Source organism: Clarias gariepinus, chromosome 2, assembly GCF_024256425.1.
Source record: "Clarias gariepinus isolate MV-2021 ecotype Netherlands chromosome 2, CGAR_prim_01v2, whole genome shotgun sequence".
In the NCBI taxonomy this organism is placed as follows: domain Eukaryota; kingdom Metazoa; phylum Chordata; class Actinopteri; order Siluriformes; family Clariidae; genus Clarias; species Clarias gariepinus.
Window position 1 is genome coordinate 39713640 of NC_071101.1, and position 17554 is coordinate 39731193.

A 17554-nucleotide genomic window follows, 5' to 3' on the forward strand; every position below is an offset into this window, starting at 1 on the left:
TTAGTAAGCTGGTTTTTCTCATCAGGTTTTTCTGAGACATATAACTGTGTGTTGTCAGCATAACAGTGAAAACTAATACCATGCGTACGGATTATGTTGCCCAGAGAAAGCATGTAAAGGGAAAAAAGCAGTGGACCTAAAACTGAACCCTGTGGAACACCAAACTCCACTAGAGAACATTCAGAATAATCACCATTTAAGTCTACATACTGATACGGGTCGGTCAAATAGGATCTGAGCCAGGAGAGGGCTGTACCCTTAATTCCTATTACATTTTCTAATCTGTGAAGAAGGATACTATGATCAATGGTGTCAAAACAACCCTGATCAAAGGCCAATAGGAGGTCATTTACTACTTTAACGAGTGCTGTCTCTGTGCTGTGATGAGGCCTAAATGCTGACTGATACAGTTTATGTATGCCATTTCTATGCAGATATGAGCATAGCTGCTCCGCTACTTTCTTTTCCAGAATCTTGGGAATAAAGGGGGAGGTTTGATATTGGCCTGTAATTGCACAGCTGACAGGGGTCGAGGTCAGGCTTCTTAATAATCGGTTTAATAACTGCTAATTTAAAAGATTTTGGAACATACTGTACCCAATGCTGAGTGAGGAATTAATTATTCTCAACAGGGGTTTTAGTTATTGCTGGTACTATCTGTTCAAGAAAATGTATCAGTACAGGATCTAATATACAGGTTGATGAATTTGCAGAAGAGATGAGTGAAATTAGTTTATTCTGATCAAGGGGAGTAAAGTATTCTAGGTTCCGATCTGACATGGCTAGTTTAACATCTGCATAACTTACATTGTTTGGTTTCAAAGCCTCAATTTTATGCCTAATATTTACAGTTCTTTTAAGTATTCATCAGGTTGTGGTTGGAAGAATCCCACACTAAAGAAAACACAAAAGTGTTTATGTGTGTGTGTGTGTGTGTAGTTAAATGATGAGGCTGGAGATTATTGTTGAAATCGTGAACAAGCTATAATTTAATATTCTAAAATGATTTTAAAAAATTTAAGAATTCGTTAATTGGTGATGTTTGTTTTGCATCCTATTTCTCCATAGTTCACATATTTACAGTAATAGTTTGTACAACACAAAAAGGTGTACTTGTAGTTAAAGCAGCTGCAATGTTGTACATTTGTATTATGTTTTTTGCCTTTTTAAATAAATAAATAAGCCAAAGAGATGAGATGATTTTGTATTTATTTTATTTTTATTTTTATTTTTTTTATAAATGAAGCATACGAAAGTCATGCAGCTTTTTCCTGTGGGTTGTTGAAGATAACTTCCCATGCTTGGTGGGTTTCCTCCAGGTACTCTGGTTTTCTCCCACAGTTCAAAGACATGTAGATTAGGCTAATTGGCATTGTGAGAATGAGTGTGTGAGTGTGTGCCCTGCGATGGATTGGCACCCTGTCCAGGGTGTACCCCGCCTCGTGCCCTAAGTCTCCTAGGATAGGCTCCAGGTCCTGTGTGACCCTGAACACAGGATAAAGCGGGATAGATGAGTGAGTGAGTGCTGAAAATAAAGGCAGTTGAGCAGAGGAACAATAACAGATAAATGAATACTTAAATATAAATTTACCTCTGTTCCTTTCATTCTGTCTATCCAGAATTTCATATAAAGTATGAGCACATAATAGAGATATTGATTAAATGTTTTCCAATAACTGCAAATGTTTTATTTCTCCTATACTACAGTCGTTTACCAACACAAACTTTTTTAAAATCATAATACATCATACTTTTTTATGCATTTATAGTTATATTTAAAGCTGTGGTAGGTAGGGATGGGAATCAGCAGGGATCGTCTGATACGGTACTCGGTATCCAAGGTGGCAAATTTATTTTGATTATAATTCTGTTAGTATCGCGTTTTTTTTTAACAAATATCTTAATTACGTGTGGGGTTTTTTCTCATTACAATTTGTTACAATTCTAAACAAACTAAGCAAATAGTTTATAGTGCACCACCTGCAGGATGATAGAGGAATGGCAACATATATTACCAACTCAAATGCAAACATGTAGAATTTAGAAATGAATTTTGTCAGTGTCAGTGAGACGAAACATGGATTGCCACACAAAAAAAAATACGATGGGTGGCTAAATAAATTTTTCCATATCTCTAGTGAAATGTCTGTGAATCAGGTCATAATCTACAGTCTTTTTCACAACATCTTTTTGTCCAATGTAGAAAATCTAAAAACATTAAATACTGAGTAACAGTTATTATCATTAGCTCTAGATTTTCTTGCACTCTTAAATCCTGTGTAAGTTGTTACCATAGAAACGGCAACTAATTAGAATTAGAGCATTTATATAAACCTGTGATTTATCTTGCAGTTGGAAATGCTACTGTCATGTCTATAACTTTTTTTCGATTAATCAGAAGGATAAATAAAAAGAAATAAGTCTAAGATTATACATTGTAATGTTTACTGAAGTCATAGTGTTCTTTCGACAGATCCACATGGCAGGTGTTAAAGTCTTCCTCGAGTCCCTTAGGAAGGGCCTGAAGGTGGACTTGATTAGGGAAGTGTGCCGGCAGTACCCGTTCATCTGCTTCGTGCTCATCTCCATGCTCTCCTCAACCATAATCCTCAACAGGTGAGTAATTGAAAATTTTAAGTATTAAAATAATTTGTTAGTAAAAATGTTTATGGTTGAATGCTTAAATCTGATAAAATGTTAGAAAGCAGTTTCTGTTTTAACATAAACAATATTAATACGCTCTTTATAGTTTTTTACAATTTCTACAGTAACAGCTCGTACACCTGTACGGGGACTTGTATGTTGGACACTGGACGTGATCTAAGACTAATAAGAGACACATTTTATAAACATTAAACACGGATCAACATTGATCGGATAAAGACTTTTTTTTTTTTGTACAGTTTTTATTCAACAGTTATAGTCATCTTACGTGGAAGAGCTCTGGGAAAAAAAAGTTTCCCACAACAGGAAAGTCTTCCAGACAGGGAAAAAAGAGATAAGAGAATAAGAGGACGACTGTTTGTCACAGCTGTGACATGAGATCTTGTCTCCTTGGCGGTCCACAACGTTGCGTCTCAACCATTCAGTGTTTAATTCATTACATATAAACATGCATCAGATTGCTGTCTCGTGAACTGAATAACGCACTGTGCTGTTTTATAAAAATAGTCCAATCTGGGGTGACATCATACACCACTGTGCGTTGTTCAGCTTTGTGTTTATGCCCTTTTTTTGTGTTTTTGCTATGGGGATGTTGTACTTTGTAATTTTTTATTAAAGTGACAAGTCGTACTGTATATTTATTGTCTTATAAAGAGATAAAAGCTAACTATTTTATACTGTATTCTATTATAGCTGATTAAAAAGTTTAACACGGCACTAATACAATAGTAGTGCATTGTTAATAAATTTAAATACCGGGCTTAATTTTTCATATTTAATATGAAATATATAAACTATGAATGTTAATGATTAATGATTAATCAATTAAGAATTAAACTAAATAAGTATTGATTAACTGGTAATGTTTGTTTTGCCCCCTATTACTCCGTAGCACACAGATTTACTGATTTGTCCACCACTAGAGGGCAGACTTGCACTACAACCTGTCATGACACATTATCAGTATTTTTATTGGTGCAGCATTGTCGACAACCTTTTTTTTTTTTTTTACTATTTCTCCTTCATTGGTTTAAAACTGTAAATAAATAAAACAGGAAAACAGGATTTTATTAGCATTTAATGCTTAATGATTAATAAATTATTGATTATGAACTATACAGTAAGTGTACATTTAAAACTTTGATATTAATCATACCTAAGGTTTTTATATTCCCCATTTCTTTGTAGGTATCTCCATGTCTTGATGGTATTTTGGTTTTTCCTTGCTGGAGCGATCACCTTCTATTGCTCGCTCAGTCCCAGCAGCCTCGTGCCGAATGTCCTTATTCCCATAAAGACTAAAGAGAAAGTAAGACCATGTGCTTAGAAGTTGTTGTTATTCCTTAATTATGGTAAAACTTTGGGAAAGTTGACCCGGTCCCTACTTTGTGTGTGTGTGTGGTGTAGGAACAGCAGCAGGAGCTCTTCCCACAGGGCCACAGTTGTGCAGTTTGTGGGAAGACCAAGTGCAGGCGACACAGGTAGAGTATTACAGCATTGTCGTTGGAGCACTGCGAAATGCGTCTACAGTGAACTATGAAAAACGCCACACTTTATAAATCTGCTCATGAACTGCCCCTTCCACACTCGCTTGTGTAAAGAACCGCCCCTAGACTGCTATACATGGTAAACAACTTCCTATTAATGAAGCCCAGTGAAAGCCTCTTTGATAATGATAGAACACAGTGCATGTCAAGGTAAGGGGGAGCACACAGGCCGGGAACCAGCAGGCGAAGACCCCAAGTCCACCGACCCAGTCCCCAACCGCCACAGATCCCAATCCAATCAAGCACTCATGGGATGCGCCAGCTAAATACGTCTAATCCATGGAGGCCCCATTGGAACCCACAGCACACAGAGTATCTGCTTCCGATGGCCAGAGCCACTCCAGGGCACAAGGGAACCCAAAACCTAGGTGGTTTTAAGGTTAATAGTGTTAATCAGATCAGATATCTTTTAAAAGGCAACATTGGACATTCTCACGAGACTTGGGGCCCTTTCTTCTGTTACCTCAAGAGGAATTCTGTTCCTTAATACTAAATATTGTAACTTCAAGTTATTTTGTCACTGTATTGTATATGTACAGGCTGGGGTAGGGGTGTTACTTTTCATGTGGATACAATATTAGCGCAATACATACAGATGTTGAACAATGAAACTGAAACGCCTGGTTTTAGATCACCACAATAATTCATTAGCATGGTGTAGGGCCTCTTTTTGCGGCCAATACAGCATCAATTTGTCAGATACAAGTCCTGCACAGCGGACTCTTTTTGTAGAATAGTGTCCAGGTCACTACATGGTGTAGGTGGAGGAAAACGTTTCCTGACTCGCTCCTCCAAAACACCCCAAAGTGGTTCAATAATATTTAGATCTGGTGACTGTGAGGCCATGGGAGATGTTCAACTTCACTATTATGTTCATTAAACCACTCTGTCACCAGTCTTGCTGTGTGTATTGGTGCATTAACATCCTGATACACGGCACCGCCTTCAGGATACAATGTTTGAACCATTGGGTGCACATGGTCCTCATAGAATGGTTCGGTAGTCCTTGGCAGTGACGCGCCCATCTAGCACAAGTATTGGGCCTATGAAATGCAATGATATTGCAGCCCAAACCATCACTGATCCACCCTCATGCTTCACTCTGGGCATACAATAGTCTGGGTGGTACAGTTCTTTGGGGCTTCTCCACACCATAACTCTCCCAGATGTGGGAAAGACAGTAAAGGTGGACTCATCAGAGAACAATACATGTTTCACATTGTCCACAGCCCAAGATTTTCGCTGCTGGCACCATTAAAACTGACGTTTGGCATTGGCACGAGTGACCAAAGGTTTGGCCAAAGCAGCCCGGCCATGTACATTGAGGCCATGTGAGTTGAGGTGCACATTTAATTCTGCAGTGATTTGGGCAGCTGTGGTTTTATGCTTTTTGGATACAATCTGGGTTAGCATCCGGAAATCCCATTGAGACAGCTTCCTCTTGCGTCCACAGTTATTCCTGTTGGATGTGGTTTATCCTTCTTGGTGGTATGCTGACATTACCCTGGATATTGTGGCTCTTGATACATCACAAAGACTTGCGCCAGAGAGATGCACAACAACAATTTGTCCTCTTTTGAACTCTGATATGTCACCCATAATGTTATGTGCATTGCAATATTTTAAGCAAAACTGTGTGCTATTACTCTGCTTATTAAACCTTCACACTCTGCTCTTACTGGTGGAATGTGCAATCAATGAAGACTGGCCGCCAGGCTCGTCAAAATTAGCCATGAAACCTCCAACACTAAATTGGCCAGTGTTTCAGTTTCATTGAATGCTTAATGGAATGCTTAATTTGTGGCCCAAAGTATTACAACATAGTTTATTATATTAATTATTTTGATATTAAAAGGCACCTTGATTGTTCTTAATCATAGACCAGCTCTTCTTCTGGAAAACTACCAGCCGTGGTTGGGATTGAAGGTCTACTCGAAGGTGGACGCTTCCATCGGAGAGGTGTGCACACTAACCACATGTTCACTCAGCACAGTAACGAATCTCGGTAAAGTTATCTCTACTGTATTATCTATAATTCTCTGTGTCTGACTGGTGTCCAGGTGTTGGAGTTGGTCCTAGAGAACTTTGTGTATCCATGGTACAGGTACGGCACGCACAATCAGATATTATGTATCATTACCCTGGAGAGTCAGTCTTTTTCCCACTGGTGGTTTATTTGTGTATGTAGTTAATCCATGTCAGGATTTTGTGCTGTTTAGGGACATTACAGATGACGAAGCCTGCGTGGACGAACTCAGGCAGACGTTTCGGTTTTTCGCCTCCGTTCTGGTTCGGCGAGCACAGAAGGTGAGAAGCGCGTTAAGCATAAACGATGATAAAGCACAATCATGCCTTTCTCTGATTTGTTGCCGCATGGCTACATTTTTACTTTGTCTAGTACCTTTGGTCAGTTTGCTAGTTATTAATGTAATAATAATACTAATACCTTTTACTAATACTAATACTTTTTAAATGAAAGCAAGCAAAAATCGTGTTTGATATGTTACTACATTAACTATCATTAATTTTTTATTTTTGTTGTTTTATGAATATCCTGATTCGATATTACATTTGGTTACACCGTTCACTTTTAAAACAAAAAGTTTAATGATTAATTAAATGTAGCCAATTATGACATATATAACATTATTGTTTTGAGATTGGTGTAAGCGTGATAAAAAGGCATGTTACGTGCTTTTAATGCACACGACCGTAGTAATGTAATACCACACAAACGTGGTTCTGGTTTTTTTTTTCTTTTTTTTATTTATTGATTTTGGAGTCATCACACAAAAGAATCACAATCCATAATTCACTCACTTATTGTCTACACCTGGGGGGCCTGGGGGGCCTGGAGCTTATCCCAGTAACACCCTGGACAGGTAGCCATACATCCAGGTCACATACGCACAAACTCACACGCTCATTCATGCACTATGGGCAATTTGGTAACACCAATCAGCCTAATCTGTATGTCTTTAGACTGACTGTCGGAGAAAACCAGGGTACCCGGAGGAACCCCACCAAGCACTGGGAGAACATACAATCCAGTGTCTTCTTGTGCCAGTCCTAAGTCTGGATAAATGCAGAGGGTTGTGTCAGGAAGGGCATCCGACGTAAAACATTTGCCAAATCAATGATGCGAATCACGAATATAATTCCCATACCGGTTGGAGAAAAGTGTCAGGTGTGTTGTGCGATAAAAGAGTATCAGCGAGAATGAAAGGAAAGGTATACAGGACAGTGGTGAGACCAGCGATGCTCTACGGCTTAGAGACAGTGGCGCTGAAGAAAAGACAGGAGGCAGAGTTGGAGGTAGCAGAGCTGAAGATGTTGAGGTTCTCCTTGGGAGTGACAAGGATAAATAGGATCAAGAATGAGTTTATCAGAGGGACAACCCATGTTAGATGTTTTGGAGATAAAGTCAGAGAGGCCAGATTGAGGTGGTTTGGACATGTTCAGAGGAGAGATGGTGAATATACTGTATCGGTAGAAGGATGCTGAGGTTGGAACTGCCAGGCAGGAGGTCTAGAGGAAGACCAAAGAGGAGATTTATGGATGCAGTGAGAGAGGACATGAAGTTAGTTGGTGTGAGAGAAGAGGATGCAGAGGATAGGGTTAGATGGAGGCAAATGATTCGCTGTGGCGACCCCTGAAAGGGAACAGCCGAAAGACAAAGAAGAAGAAGATAATGATGAAGAAAGATAGTAAGAAAGGATTTTTTTTTAAAATGATGATTATTTGGATTATTTATTATTATACCATTATAACAATGAAGAACATTTCTTACTGCATAATGGAGACAAGGGAAAAAACTATTAAGTTATGTATCTTGATTCTTTTGTGTGGCAATTTGTGTATCTGACCTCAAAATATATATATTTATTTATTTATTTTTAAGTTATAAATGCTTGCATTTGAGAGGGAAAAAACATTGCCATTACTTTATAATCCTACAGGTGGAGCTCTCTAAACTGTTAAATGTCAATTTATAAAATAGTGATACTTATAGACTCGTAGATACAGTAGGTATCGTGATGAAATTAAATCATGTGGTGATTTCCATCCCTACTACATAATGAAAGTCTTTTTTTTTTGTGATTAAGTTCACCATGTGACTTTTTAAAATGTATGTATTTATTTTTTTGTGCATTGCATTTGCATTGCCACTTCCTTTGTCCAGGCGAACGTTCCTTCTGCCATCACAGGCAAAATGTTGAAAGCAGCCATGAAACACATAGAGATTGCTACTAAAGCACAGCAAAAAGGTCAGTCATGTGACTTAAAGTGCAACTCCGAATATATACGATATGATGAACACAGGAAGCTGAGGTTTTCTAATAATAATATTAATGCTCTGAGTTTGGTTTTGTGTGTGTGTGTGTGTGTGTGTGTGTGTGTGTGTGTGTGTGTGTGTGGGCAGTGGATAAAAACCGGCCCTTGCAGCAGGTGGCGTTGGAGGAGTACGGCGCGGATCTGCACGTGGCCCTGCGCAGTCGCCGGGACGAGCTGCTCTACTTACGCAAGCTCACGGAAATGCTCTTTCCTTACGTCATGCCACCTAAAGCTACAGACTGCAGGTGCCGAACACGCACACAATGTCATTGTAATGTCGTTACCACCACCAAGTTCCGATAAAAAAAAGCTCTTACATGTTTCGTTCCTCTTACACTGCGTTTTTTTCCCCCCAATCCTACAAGTACCTTAACGTCCAAGCACTACGTTTTCTGTGTTGTCCTGCTTTCAGATCTCTATCACTGCTGATTCGAGAGGTCATGACTGGCTCTGTGTTTCTCCCAACCATGGACTTCATGGCCGACCCTGTAAGTCAGAAGCACAGATGTATCTCAAGCACAGGCCGAAGCTCACACACAATGAATCTGTTGCTACTGAAAGCCCATGAAACTGGCTTAGATTTGTAATCTGTTCTATAATTATTTGTGTCACTCAAAGTTGAGCCCAACATAAAACACTGTACCATTGTTATAGACTAGACACAGATCAACACTTTACGTAAAGTAAATGTGCATGCTGGTGCAAGTAACCATAGTGTACATCACATATGATAATAAGTGCAAATAGCAGTAATGTACAGTAGGATGTAAGAAGTTTATAAAGACGCATGTTGGTACTTTTATATGACAGATTGCATATAGTCAAGTGCAAAATTTTTATGAGGGTAATGAAAAAAAAATATGCAAATTTCTTTTTTGCATGTACGCACACTAGAAACCCGTGAGAAATAATTAGAATAAAAAAACTCTTTAAAAATGTATTTATGTGCAAGTACTTGTTGTTGCTATAGAAACAATAACGTGTCCACAACCTGTGACTTTTCCTGACTAGCAAGATTTTATAATACAGTAACACTGTTGTGCAAATGTTACTTATATGGAAAAAGGAATGTACAGAATATGTAATATTTTCTAAAAATTGCACAATTAAATTTAAACAACTTACTAACTATTAAAGCTAATATTGCATTTTTTTTTTTTTTACTAGATGAAAAACATTTTTCAACAGCTTTTTTCCCCATGATAATCTTTTTACGTTGCTGTTTCCAGGACACAGTGAACCACATGGTCCTCCTGTTCATCGATGACACTCCTGTAAGCGACTTTACATTAATCTGCTGTTTTTGTACTGATATCACTCAAACAAATGACTAAAACAAACCATCCGTGGCTTATCGACCTGTCAACGCTGGATTTATTTAAATAACAATAAGGGTAGATTAATTTCTTGACAATTTATTAAATATGTCGAAGAGGATGAGGCTGTTTGTTTTAGCCTGGGTGACTGAATTTCGAGGTTGATTTACAGTACCTCATGAGCGATGTAATGCAAACACTATGTTAATGTGCCATAGAAAACCAGAGAATGTTATTATAAAGAATGGGGTACTGGGGAGTGTACTGTTTTTAAAAAGGGCTCAGCAAAGGTGTGGTGTGACTGGGTGGGTTATGAAGTGGAGTTACTGTTACAAGCATGTTTTCCAGTAACAGCAGACACTTCATGTTTTTGGATTGGATTTGGTCATTGTTAAGTCAGGCATATGGGAATGACCATGAAACACGTTCGGAGGACGTTCAAATCAAACTGAGATTCTTGATTGTGCAGAATAACAGAACGCAGTTATGAGCGTGAAAACTCCCTTCGTTTCTCTATATAATCCCAGGAACTCCTATAATGGCTCAAACATGTGGAAATGGCTTGGAGCAAGGTCAGGACTGTAATAACCTGACTGAGTTCCTGTAATGTGCACATGGTGACGAGTAGTGCAAGACAGAACCTCAGATGTAAATTTGCTCTTCTTCTTCAAGTTATCTTCTTCAAGTTATCCATAGGTCCGCAAATGTTCTGCCTCTTTTGAAAACCATTTGAATATTTTTTCAGATTTTTTCTGAGAGTCTCGTCACTGTTTTTTTTTTAGTTCATCAGAAATTTCATCAAAAGTCCCAGTTTTACTTAAACGCTCCTGGTTGTTCCTGTTATTTATGCTGTAAAAACTGTAAAAAGTTATTTTCTCAACAAGTGTTTTTTTCTCTTTTTTTCTTTTAATTTAAATGAACAAAGCATCCTCGACTTGTCATGGCACGGAGAAACGTGCAAAATAATGTGCCTTATTATTAAATGATGATGTTGAGTGCATTAATACATTTACATTTGGGGATTTAGCAGACGGCGTTATTCAGAGCGACTTTTTTTTTTTTTTTTTTTTGAAGACCTTGTTTAAGACCCACAGTGACAACTTGGTGTTGTTGAGGTTTGAACCTGAGAACTTCAGATCAGTAGTCCAATGGCTTAACCACTAAGCTAGCCCTAAACCCTCTAAATTTTGCAGCTGAGACTGCTTTTAAAGAGCTTCTGTTTTAAAAAAAAAACACCTAGAAAACATAGGCCACCTTCAGTAATTTCATAGGCTTTAGTGATTTTTAATGTTGATGTTTATTAGTTATAGAAATTATCTTCTCAGCTATAACAGATTTTCTTTGTTTCTCTGTTAGCCCGAGTCAGCAACTGAGCCTTCGTCTGCACTGGTGCCCTTCCTGCAGAAATATGCAGACCCACGCAACAGAAATCCCTCCGTGAGTCCTAGAAATAAATATCTGGGGTATTTTGTTGAAGAAATTTTTTAAAGAAAATCAAACACACGGCATAACAACAGAATATACTGTACGAGTGTGTGTTTGTATGTATAATTTAGTGTGTAATGACTTTCATCTGTGTTAGGTGCTGAAGCTGGACCTGAAGGAGATTCGCCAGCAGCAGGACCTGTTGTTCCGCTTTATGAGTTTCCTCAAACAAGAAGGAGCCGTGCATGTGCTGCAGTTCTGCCTCGCTATAGGTGAGTGTAGGAGCAATAACCGCAGAAACCAAACGTGCCTGAGAAAAGACATGACAGCTTTGGGATCAAGTACGAGACATGTTAGGACATATGCAGTATTAGTGTGTTTAAATTGTAGACAGTCTCAGCTTCAGATGCACCAAGACGCCAAGACCAAACATAATTGAGATACTGTACTTACTGTACATTTTTCTGGCCACAAGATTCAGAATCCTAAATTTCAACTCGTTATTTTACACGTTTTTAGATTTTAACATGTTTAATTTGGTTTTTAATGTAGCGATACAGATTCTGCTAGAACGTACTAGAATCTGACCATGCTCATAGTGTGTACATGTTTTAATGAAGCGATACGGCCTCTAACCTGTACTAGAATGTACTAGAATCTTCAAGAACATTTTCATAGTGTGTACATGTTTCTATGTAGAGATACGACCTTTAGCTGTACTAGAATGTAACAGAATCTTTAAGCCTATGCTCATAGTGTGTACATGTTTTTATGTAGAGATATGGGCTCTGGCAGTACTAGAATGTACTAGAATCTTCAAGAACATTCTCATAGTGTGTACATGTTTCTATGTAGAGATATGGGCTCTGGCTGTACTAGAATGTACTAGAATCTTCAAGAACATTCTCATAGTGTGTACATGTTTCTATGTAGAGATACGACCTTTAGCTGTACTAGAATGTAACAGAATCTTTAAGCCTATGCTCATAGTGTGTACATGTTTTTATGTAGAGATATGGGCTCTGGCTGTACTAGAATGTACTAGAATCTTCAAGAACATTCTCATAGTGTGTACATGTTTCTATGTAGAGATATGGGCTCTGGCTGTACTAGAATGTACTAGAATCTTCAAGAACATTCTCATAGTGTGTACATGTTTCTATGTAGAGATACTGTACAGCCTCTAGCTGTACTAGAATGTACTAGAATCTTGTTTCTATGTAGAACATGTTTCTATGTAGACATACAACCTCTAACCTGTACTAGAATGTAGTAGAATATACCAGAATCTTCAAGAACATGCTCATAGTGTGTACATGTTTTCATGTAGAGATACAACCTCTAACCTGTACTAGAATGTACTAGAATCTTTAAGACCATGCTCATAGTGTGTAAATGTTTCGATGTAGAGATAGGGCCTCTAACCTGTACTAAAATATACTAGAATCTTCAAGAACGTCCTCATAGTGTGTACATGTTTCTTTGTAGACATACAACCTCTAACCTGTACTAGAATGTAGTAGAATGTACTAGAATCTTTAAGACCATGCTCATAGTGTGTACATGTTTTCATGTAGAGATACGGCCTCTAGCTGTACTAGAATGTACTAGAATCTTCAAGACCATCCTCATAGTGTGTACATGTTTTATGTAGAGATATGGGCTCTGGCTGTACTAGAATGTACTAGAATCTTTAAGACCATCCTCATAGTGTGTACATGTTTCTATGTAGAGGAACGAGCTCTTTAAGATCATGCTCATGGTGTGCACTGCATTTCTTTAAATTTGTTAGCTATCATATTAAGACTCCCAAAAATCTCCGGATGGTGGAAAAATAAATCCTTAAAAGAACAAGAGGGCCCTCACACAATATGACGACATAGGGCTCATGCCATTGAGCTGGGGCCCTAATTTGGTATATGCGTGTGTGTGTGTGTGTAGAGGAATTCAACGATAAGATCTTGTGCCCGGAGCTGAGTGACTCTGAGATGCAGTGCCTGCACGCCGAGATACAGAAGATCTACGTGACGTATTGCCTAGAGGAGAGCATCGACAAGATCAGCTTCGATCCCTTCATCATCGAGGAAATCCGCACCGGTGAGTACATCTCTACTCCTCTGAGATCCGCACTGGAAAGTTTCTTTGTTGTTTGTTTTCATTCAGTGCTCCGATAATGGTGACGGCATTGTAATCAGATTTTCCATGTAACTTAATCACTCGCTGTCAACCTCTCAGCCATAAGAGATAAACAGTATGAAGACTTTCAGCTGCTGAACGATTTGGTTGAAGAGCCAGGCAGAAGTCCAGAGAGATGATTCATTGTTCTTCACCCACACCCTTGATGCGATTGGTCCATTATGTCCAGTTTGCTCCTGCTTCTATGTGGTTGTTTTTGTTGAATGAGAATATACTTTGCAAAGTCTGGAACGTTGTCATATTATAAACGAGAACAGCTCCTGGGTTACAGGCATTCCTGTCTGTTGACATGCTATACGCCGCTTCAAAGGAGCTCGGTTTTTCATCATTCGATTGGAAAGCAGCAAAGGTATGGACCATGTGCCTGGAGATTTACAAACCTACTGTATCTACGTCTACGTGTACAACACTTACGGTTTCGGGTTTGAAGGAATTCTTTTATAGTTACCGCCAACCTGTGGCCTTTCCCTCTTCCAAACAAACAATTAAAGATGATGAAAACTTTATTAGGTTATAAATCACGATTCTTTTGTTTTGTTACACCACCATGATATCACCACACTGATTCCAAATAGATTTTTTTAGAAACTACTTTTACATTTATAACAGAGATGAACCGGATCAGAATTGTCTGTTTTTCAGTTTGATTGGCCGTGACTGGGGATCAGCTGATCAATCTCAGGTATAAGTGATTCTGTACACAGAGCAGAGGCTTCCGAGTGGCGCAACAGAAACTCATTTTTATGGCGTTACATTATTAAAAATCACACGCGGTAAACAGTTAGTCTGCCTTTTTTTTTTTTCAAACTCTGTAAGCGAATTAGTCTCAAACCCACTCATTACACTCTCTCTCACACCAGTCTCAAAACACATCATGCGCAAATTAGCTGAAAAACGTTTGCCGCTTAACCCGCGCAATCAGTTTCACAACTCAATTTTGTTCAGTTGGGAGGCGATAAAACGTCTGTGTTTCTTTATAATCCTACAGGTGGCCCACTCTGAACTATTTACACATTTCCTGTGTGGTAGGAGTGAATTATTTGCTAAGTTTGTTAGAAATAAGGAACAGGCTACATTTAATTAATCATTAAACTTTTTAAAGGGTTAAAATGGTACTAAAAAAATGGAGGAAAAATGCAATATAGAATTGGGATATTTATAAAATCGTGATAATCATACAGTAGAATCACAATTTCAATCGAATAAGCAACGAGGTATTGTGATAATATTGTATCAGGTTGATTCCAGTACCTACAAACTATAGCTATTAATATAGAAGCCACATACAACAAGAACCAGTCCAGAACGCTGATAGCTTTTCTTTTTTTTTATGTTTTAGGACCACATTGAAAATTTATATGTAACATCTTACCAAGGACAAGATCTTTCCAAAGATTTCAATACCTTCATTCTTTTGGTCTCTTGCTTTTTCTCTTTCTCTCCCCGTAGTTGCAGAGGGCCCGTACCCAGACGTGGTAAAGCTGCAAAAGATGACATGTCTCTTCGAGGCTTACGAGCACGTCCTGTCTTTGCTGGAGAATGTCTTTACGCCGATGTTCTGCCACAGTGATGAGGTAATCAGTACAGAGTACCGGTTGCTTCAATGATATCTCTCTTAAGGTTTTAAAACAGGATTAGAACAGTATTTTACTTGAACATGTTCAAAATGATCTGCATTTTATTTACATTATATTGCATTATGTTATATTAAAATATTGTTTAAAAAGTATCAGAAAACATACTGTAGTGCTCTAAATTTTCCCCCCTTTTTTAGTAAAGTGTACACACCACAAGGCTCTGTTCAGGTCACTATCCCTAGGTTTAGACGTGGTAAATCTGTGATGAAGTTTTGATTAAGCAGATTGTAGCTACATAGTGAAAAAAGAAAAGAGAAACGTGTAAAAATCTGTACATTATGCCATCATGCAATGAAACTAGTTTCAACAACCACCCTTATAAATTGCCGTCCCCTGCCAAACACATCACAAACAGGATGAAGAACAAATAACCAGCAGTTGATGATGTCATCCCTGACACTTTTTTTTTCCACTCAGAGAGCAGAGTTAAAAGTTTACATGCATTATTAATTGTACATCTTTCTCTCTTTGTTTTTTTTGTTGCAGTATTTCAGATACCTGCTGTGGGGTGTTGAATCTCCTCCTAGAAATGCCAAGCTAAACAGGTGCGTGTGTGTGCACGTGTGTGTGTGTATGTGTCTTTTGTGCCTTTTATGTGTGTCCCATTTTACTCGTGAAGCCACTATTTATTATTTATATAACCCTCATTTATTATAAAAAGATCCTCAGTGCGTTGGAGAGTACGCCTCACGGCTGTTTCATTACTCGTAACATAGTCCAGATGTTTATGCTTTCCTGCAGTAATCTCGTTGTGCCTGTTATTCCAGGAATTTGAGTTTGGATGATTTAAGGTAAGTGTCTCAGCATGCTTATGGGCCAGTGTCATGTGCGACCCCTTAATCCCACTGCATGCAGGCTGCACTACACTGTATCTGGCACTTTTATATGTTTTTTTTTATCCCCTGTGTGAAATTTGAGCTCAGCCAGTAAAAATCATGGATTTTTGTTGCCAGCGTGTCCCGAATACTACATCCACACGGAGCCATATGTGTAACCAGAGCCTTGCACAAATATTCAGCCCATGCCTCTTTTTCCAGGAGGTGCCTCTAAGCACATCTGGCGCCACATTCATGAAAATTCTGTCAGAAGAATCCTGTCAGAGAGCGTCTAACATGGATTAGAAACTTAAGAGCGATTTAAGACCAGTCCCAGAGCAAAATCTCTTAACTTAGTGAAGGGGCGGGGCTGACCCTGTTACTAGGTGTGACGCATTCTTCTAAAGACTGAGGATGCATGGGTCGACGCATGAGACCTGCAAACATACCGTTGGGTTGGGAAGGTTTGCATAACCTTGCGAGTGGGCAGGTGAAAATAGATTCCGAGAAGTTCTTTCTGTTTCTAACTCTGCCATTACACACACACACCTAGGCAGATTTATTATTCGAGACTTTTTCTCGAATAAATGGAATTTTTCCCCTAAATGGAATCTTAAGCTTTTATTTACACTGCACTTACACCGCCGCCACGTTTTGTGTTTTTGTTCCGAGTCTGGAACAATTTGTTTATTCTTCTTATTTTTTATTTATTTTATTCATTAGATCCTAACTCTTCTGAGAGAGGGGGACAAAGAGTTCTCCCTCGCTCCATCACTGTCCGCTGGCCGTGCTCTCCTCCATCCCATATCCGCTCCTTCCGCTTGCGTGAGTTCACAGACGCCCCTGATTGGCTGTAGAAATGGCTCTGTTTTTTCCCTGTGATTGTCGGGATGGCCATGTGTCCAATTGGTGGGGTTGGTTTGTTTTAAATGAACTATGGAGCAAAAACTTTGTCTTCGTCTCCATTTTTTCTCTCACGCTTAAATTTTCTGAAGAATTCTTCAGAAACGCCCACAATACTTAATATTTTCCAAGAATTTCATCACTAGGAGCAGTTAGGGAATTTCATGAATACGAAAGTTGCTTAAGCCCTCCAGTCAGATCCAGTAAACCAGTTTGTGTTCTACTGTAACACATCTTTGTCGCTTGATTGAGGAAATTTGTTAGACCATTGTTTCAAGATTGTCTCGCAGATTGGAAGTTGATCGACTCGGCCCAACTTGCTCTAAACCCTGCCCAGCTAACCAGTCCATGCTGATAAACATGAGGCTAAAAACCACCATGCTTCTTTGTGATAAGCAGTGCTGCATCCCTGCCAAGTGCATCGCTTTGTGTCGAAGCCCTGAAGTTGAATTTTGGCCCTGTGTAGCCTGAGAGTTCGCCAATTCTCCCACATGCCATTGCCACTTTTAGATTTTTAAAACGCTCAGTTCTGATTCTTGTGGTTGACCTTTAAACAGCTTTTTCCATCTGACCTGTGGATCCCTTTAAAATGTCTCTCACCAACTTTTATAGCTCCTCCACCCAGAGGAGGATGTCAGGATAATTCTGATGATATTGTTTTGATACTGCTCCAGGAGCAGGTCTATTTAAATAGAGACGCCATATTCATACCATAT

The 17554-nt window shown here is 38.8% G+C and overlaps 1 protein-coding gene across 2 annotated transcripts in view; it reads left to right on the forward strand.

Annotated features, from left to right (window-relative positions):
* The window catches only part of snx14 (sorting nexin 14), a 36911-nt gene that overhangs the window by 3652 nt on the left and 15705 nt on the right, over positions 1–17554 (forward strand). The window contains exons 2-17 of one of the 2 annotated variants that reach the window (XM_053484181.1): positions 2474–2616; positions 3853–3973; positions 4072–4145; positions 6092–6170; positions 6272–6315; positions 6431–6518; positions 8395–8479; positions 8635–8791; positions 8959–9034; positions 9776–9820; positions 11219–11299; positions 11445–11559; positions 13229–13384; positions 14933–15057; positions 15607–15665; positions 15888–15911. In XM_053484181.1, coding sequence (XP_053340156.1) covers positions 2480–2616; positions 3853–3973; positions 4072–4145; positions 6092–6170; positions 6272–6315; positions 6431–6518; positions 8395–8479; positions 8635–8791; positions 8959–9034; positions 9776–9820; positions 11219–11299; positions 11445–11559; positions 13229–13384; positions 14933–15057; positions 15607–15665; positions 15888–15911 — 1466 coding nt within the window. In that variant the 5' untranslated portion in view covers positions 2474–2479. The remainder of the gene's footprint in view (positions 1–2473; positions 2617–3852; positions 3974–4071; positions 4146–6091; positions 6171–6271; positions 6316–6430; positions 6519–8394; positions 8480–8634; positions 8792–8958; positions 9035–9775; positions 9821–11218; positions 11300–11444; positions 11560–13228; positions 13385–14932; positions 15058–15606; positions 15666–15887; positions 15912–17554) is intronic. The other variant, XM_053484189.1, reaches the window with a different exon arrangement.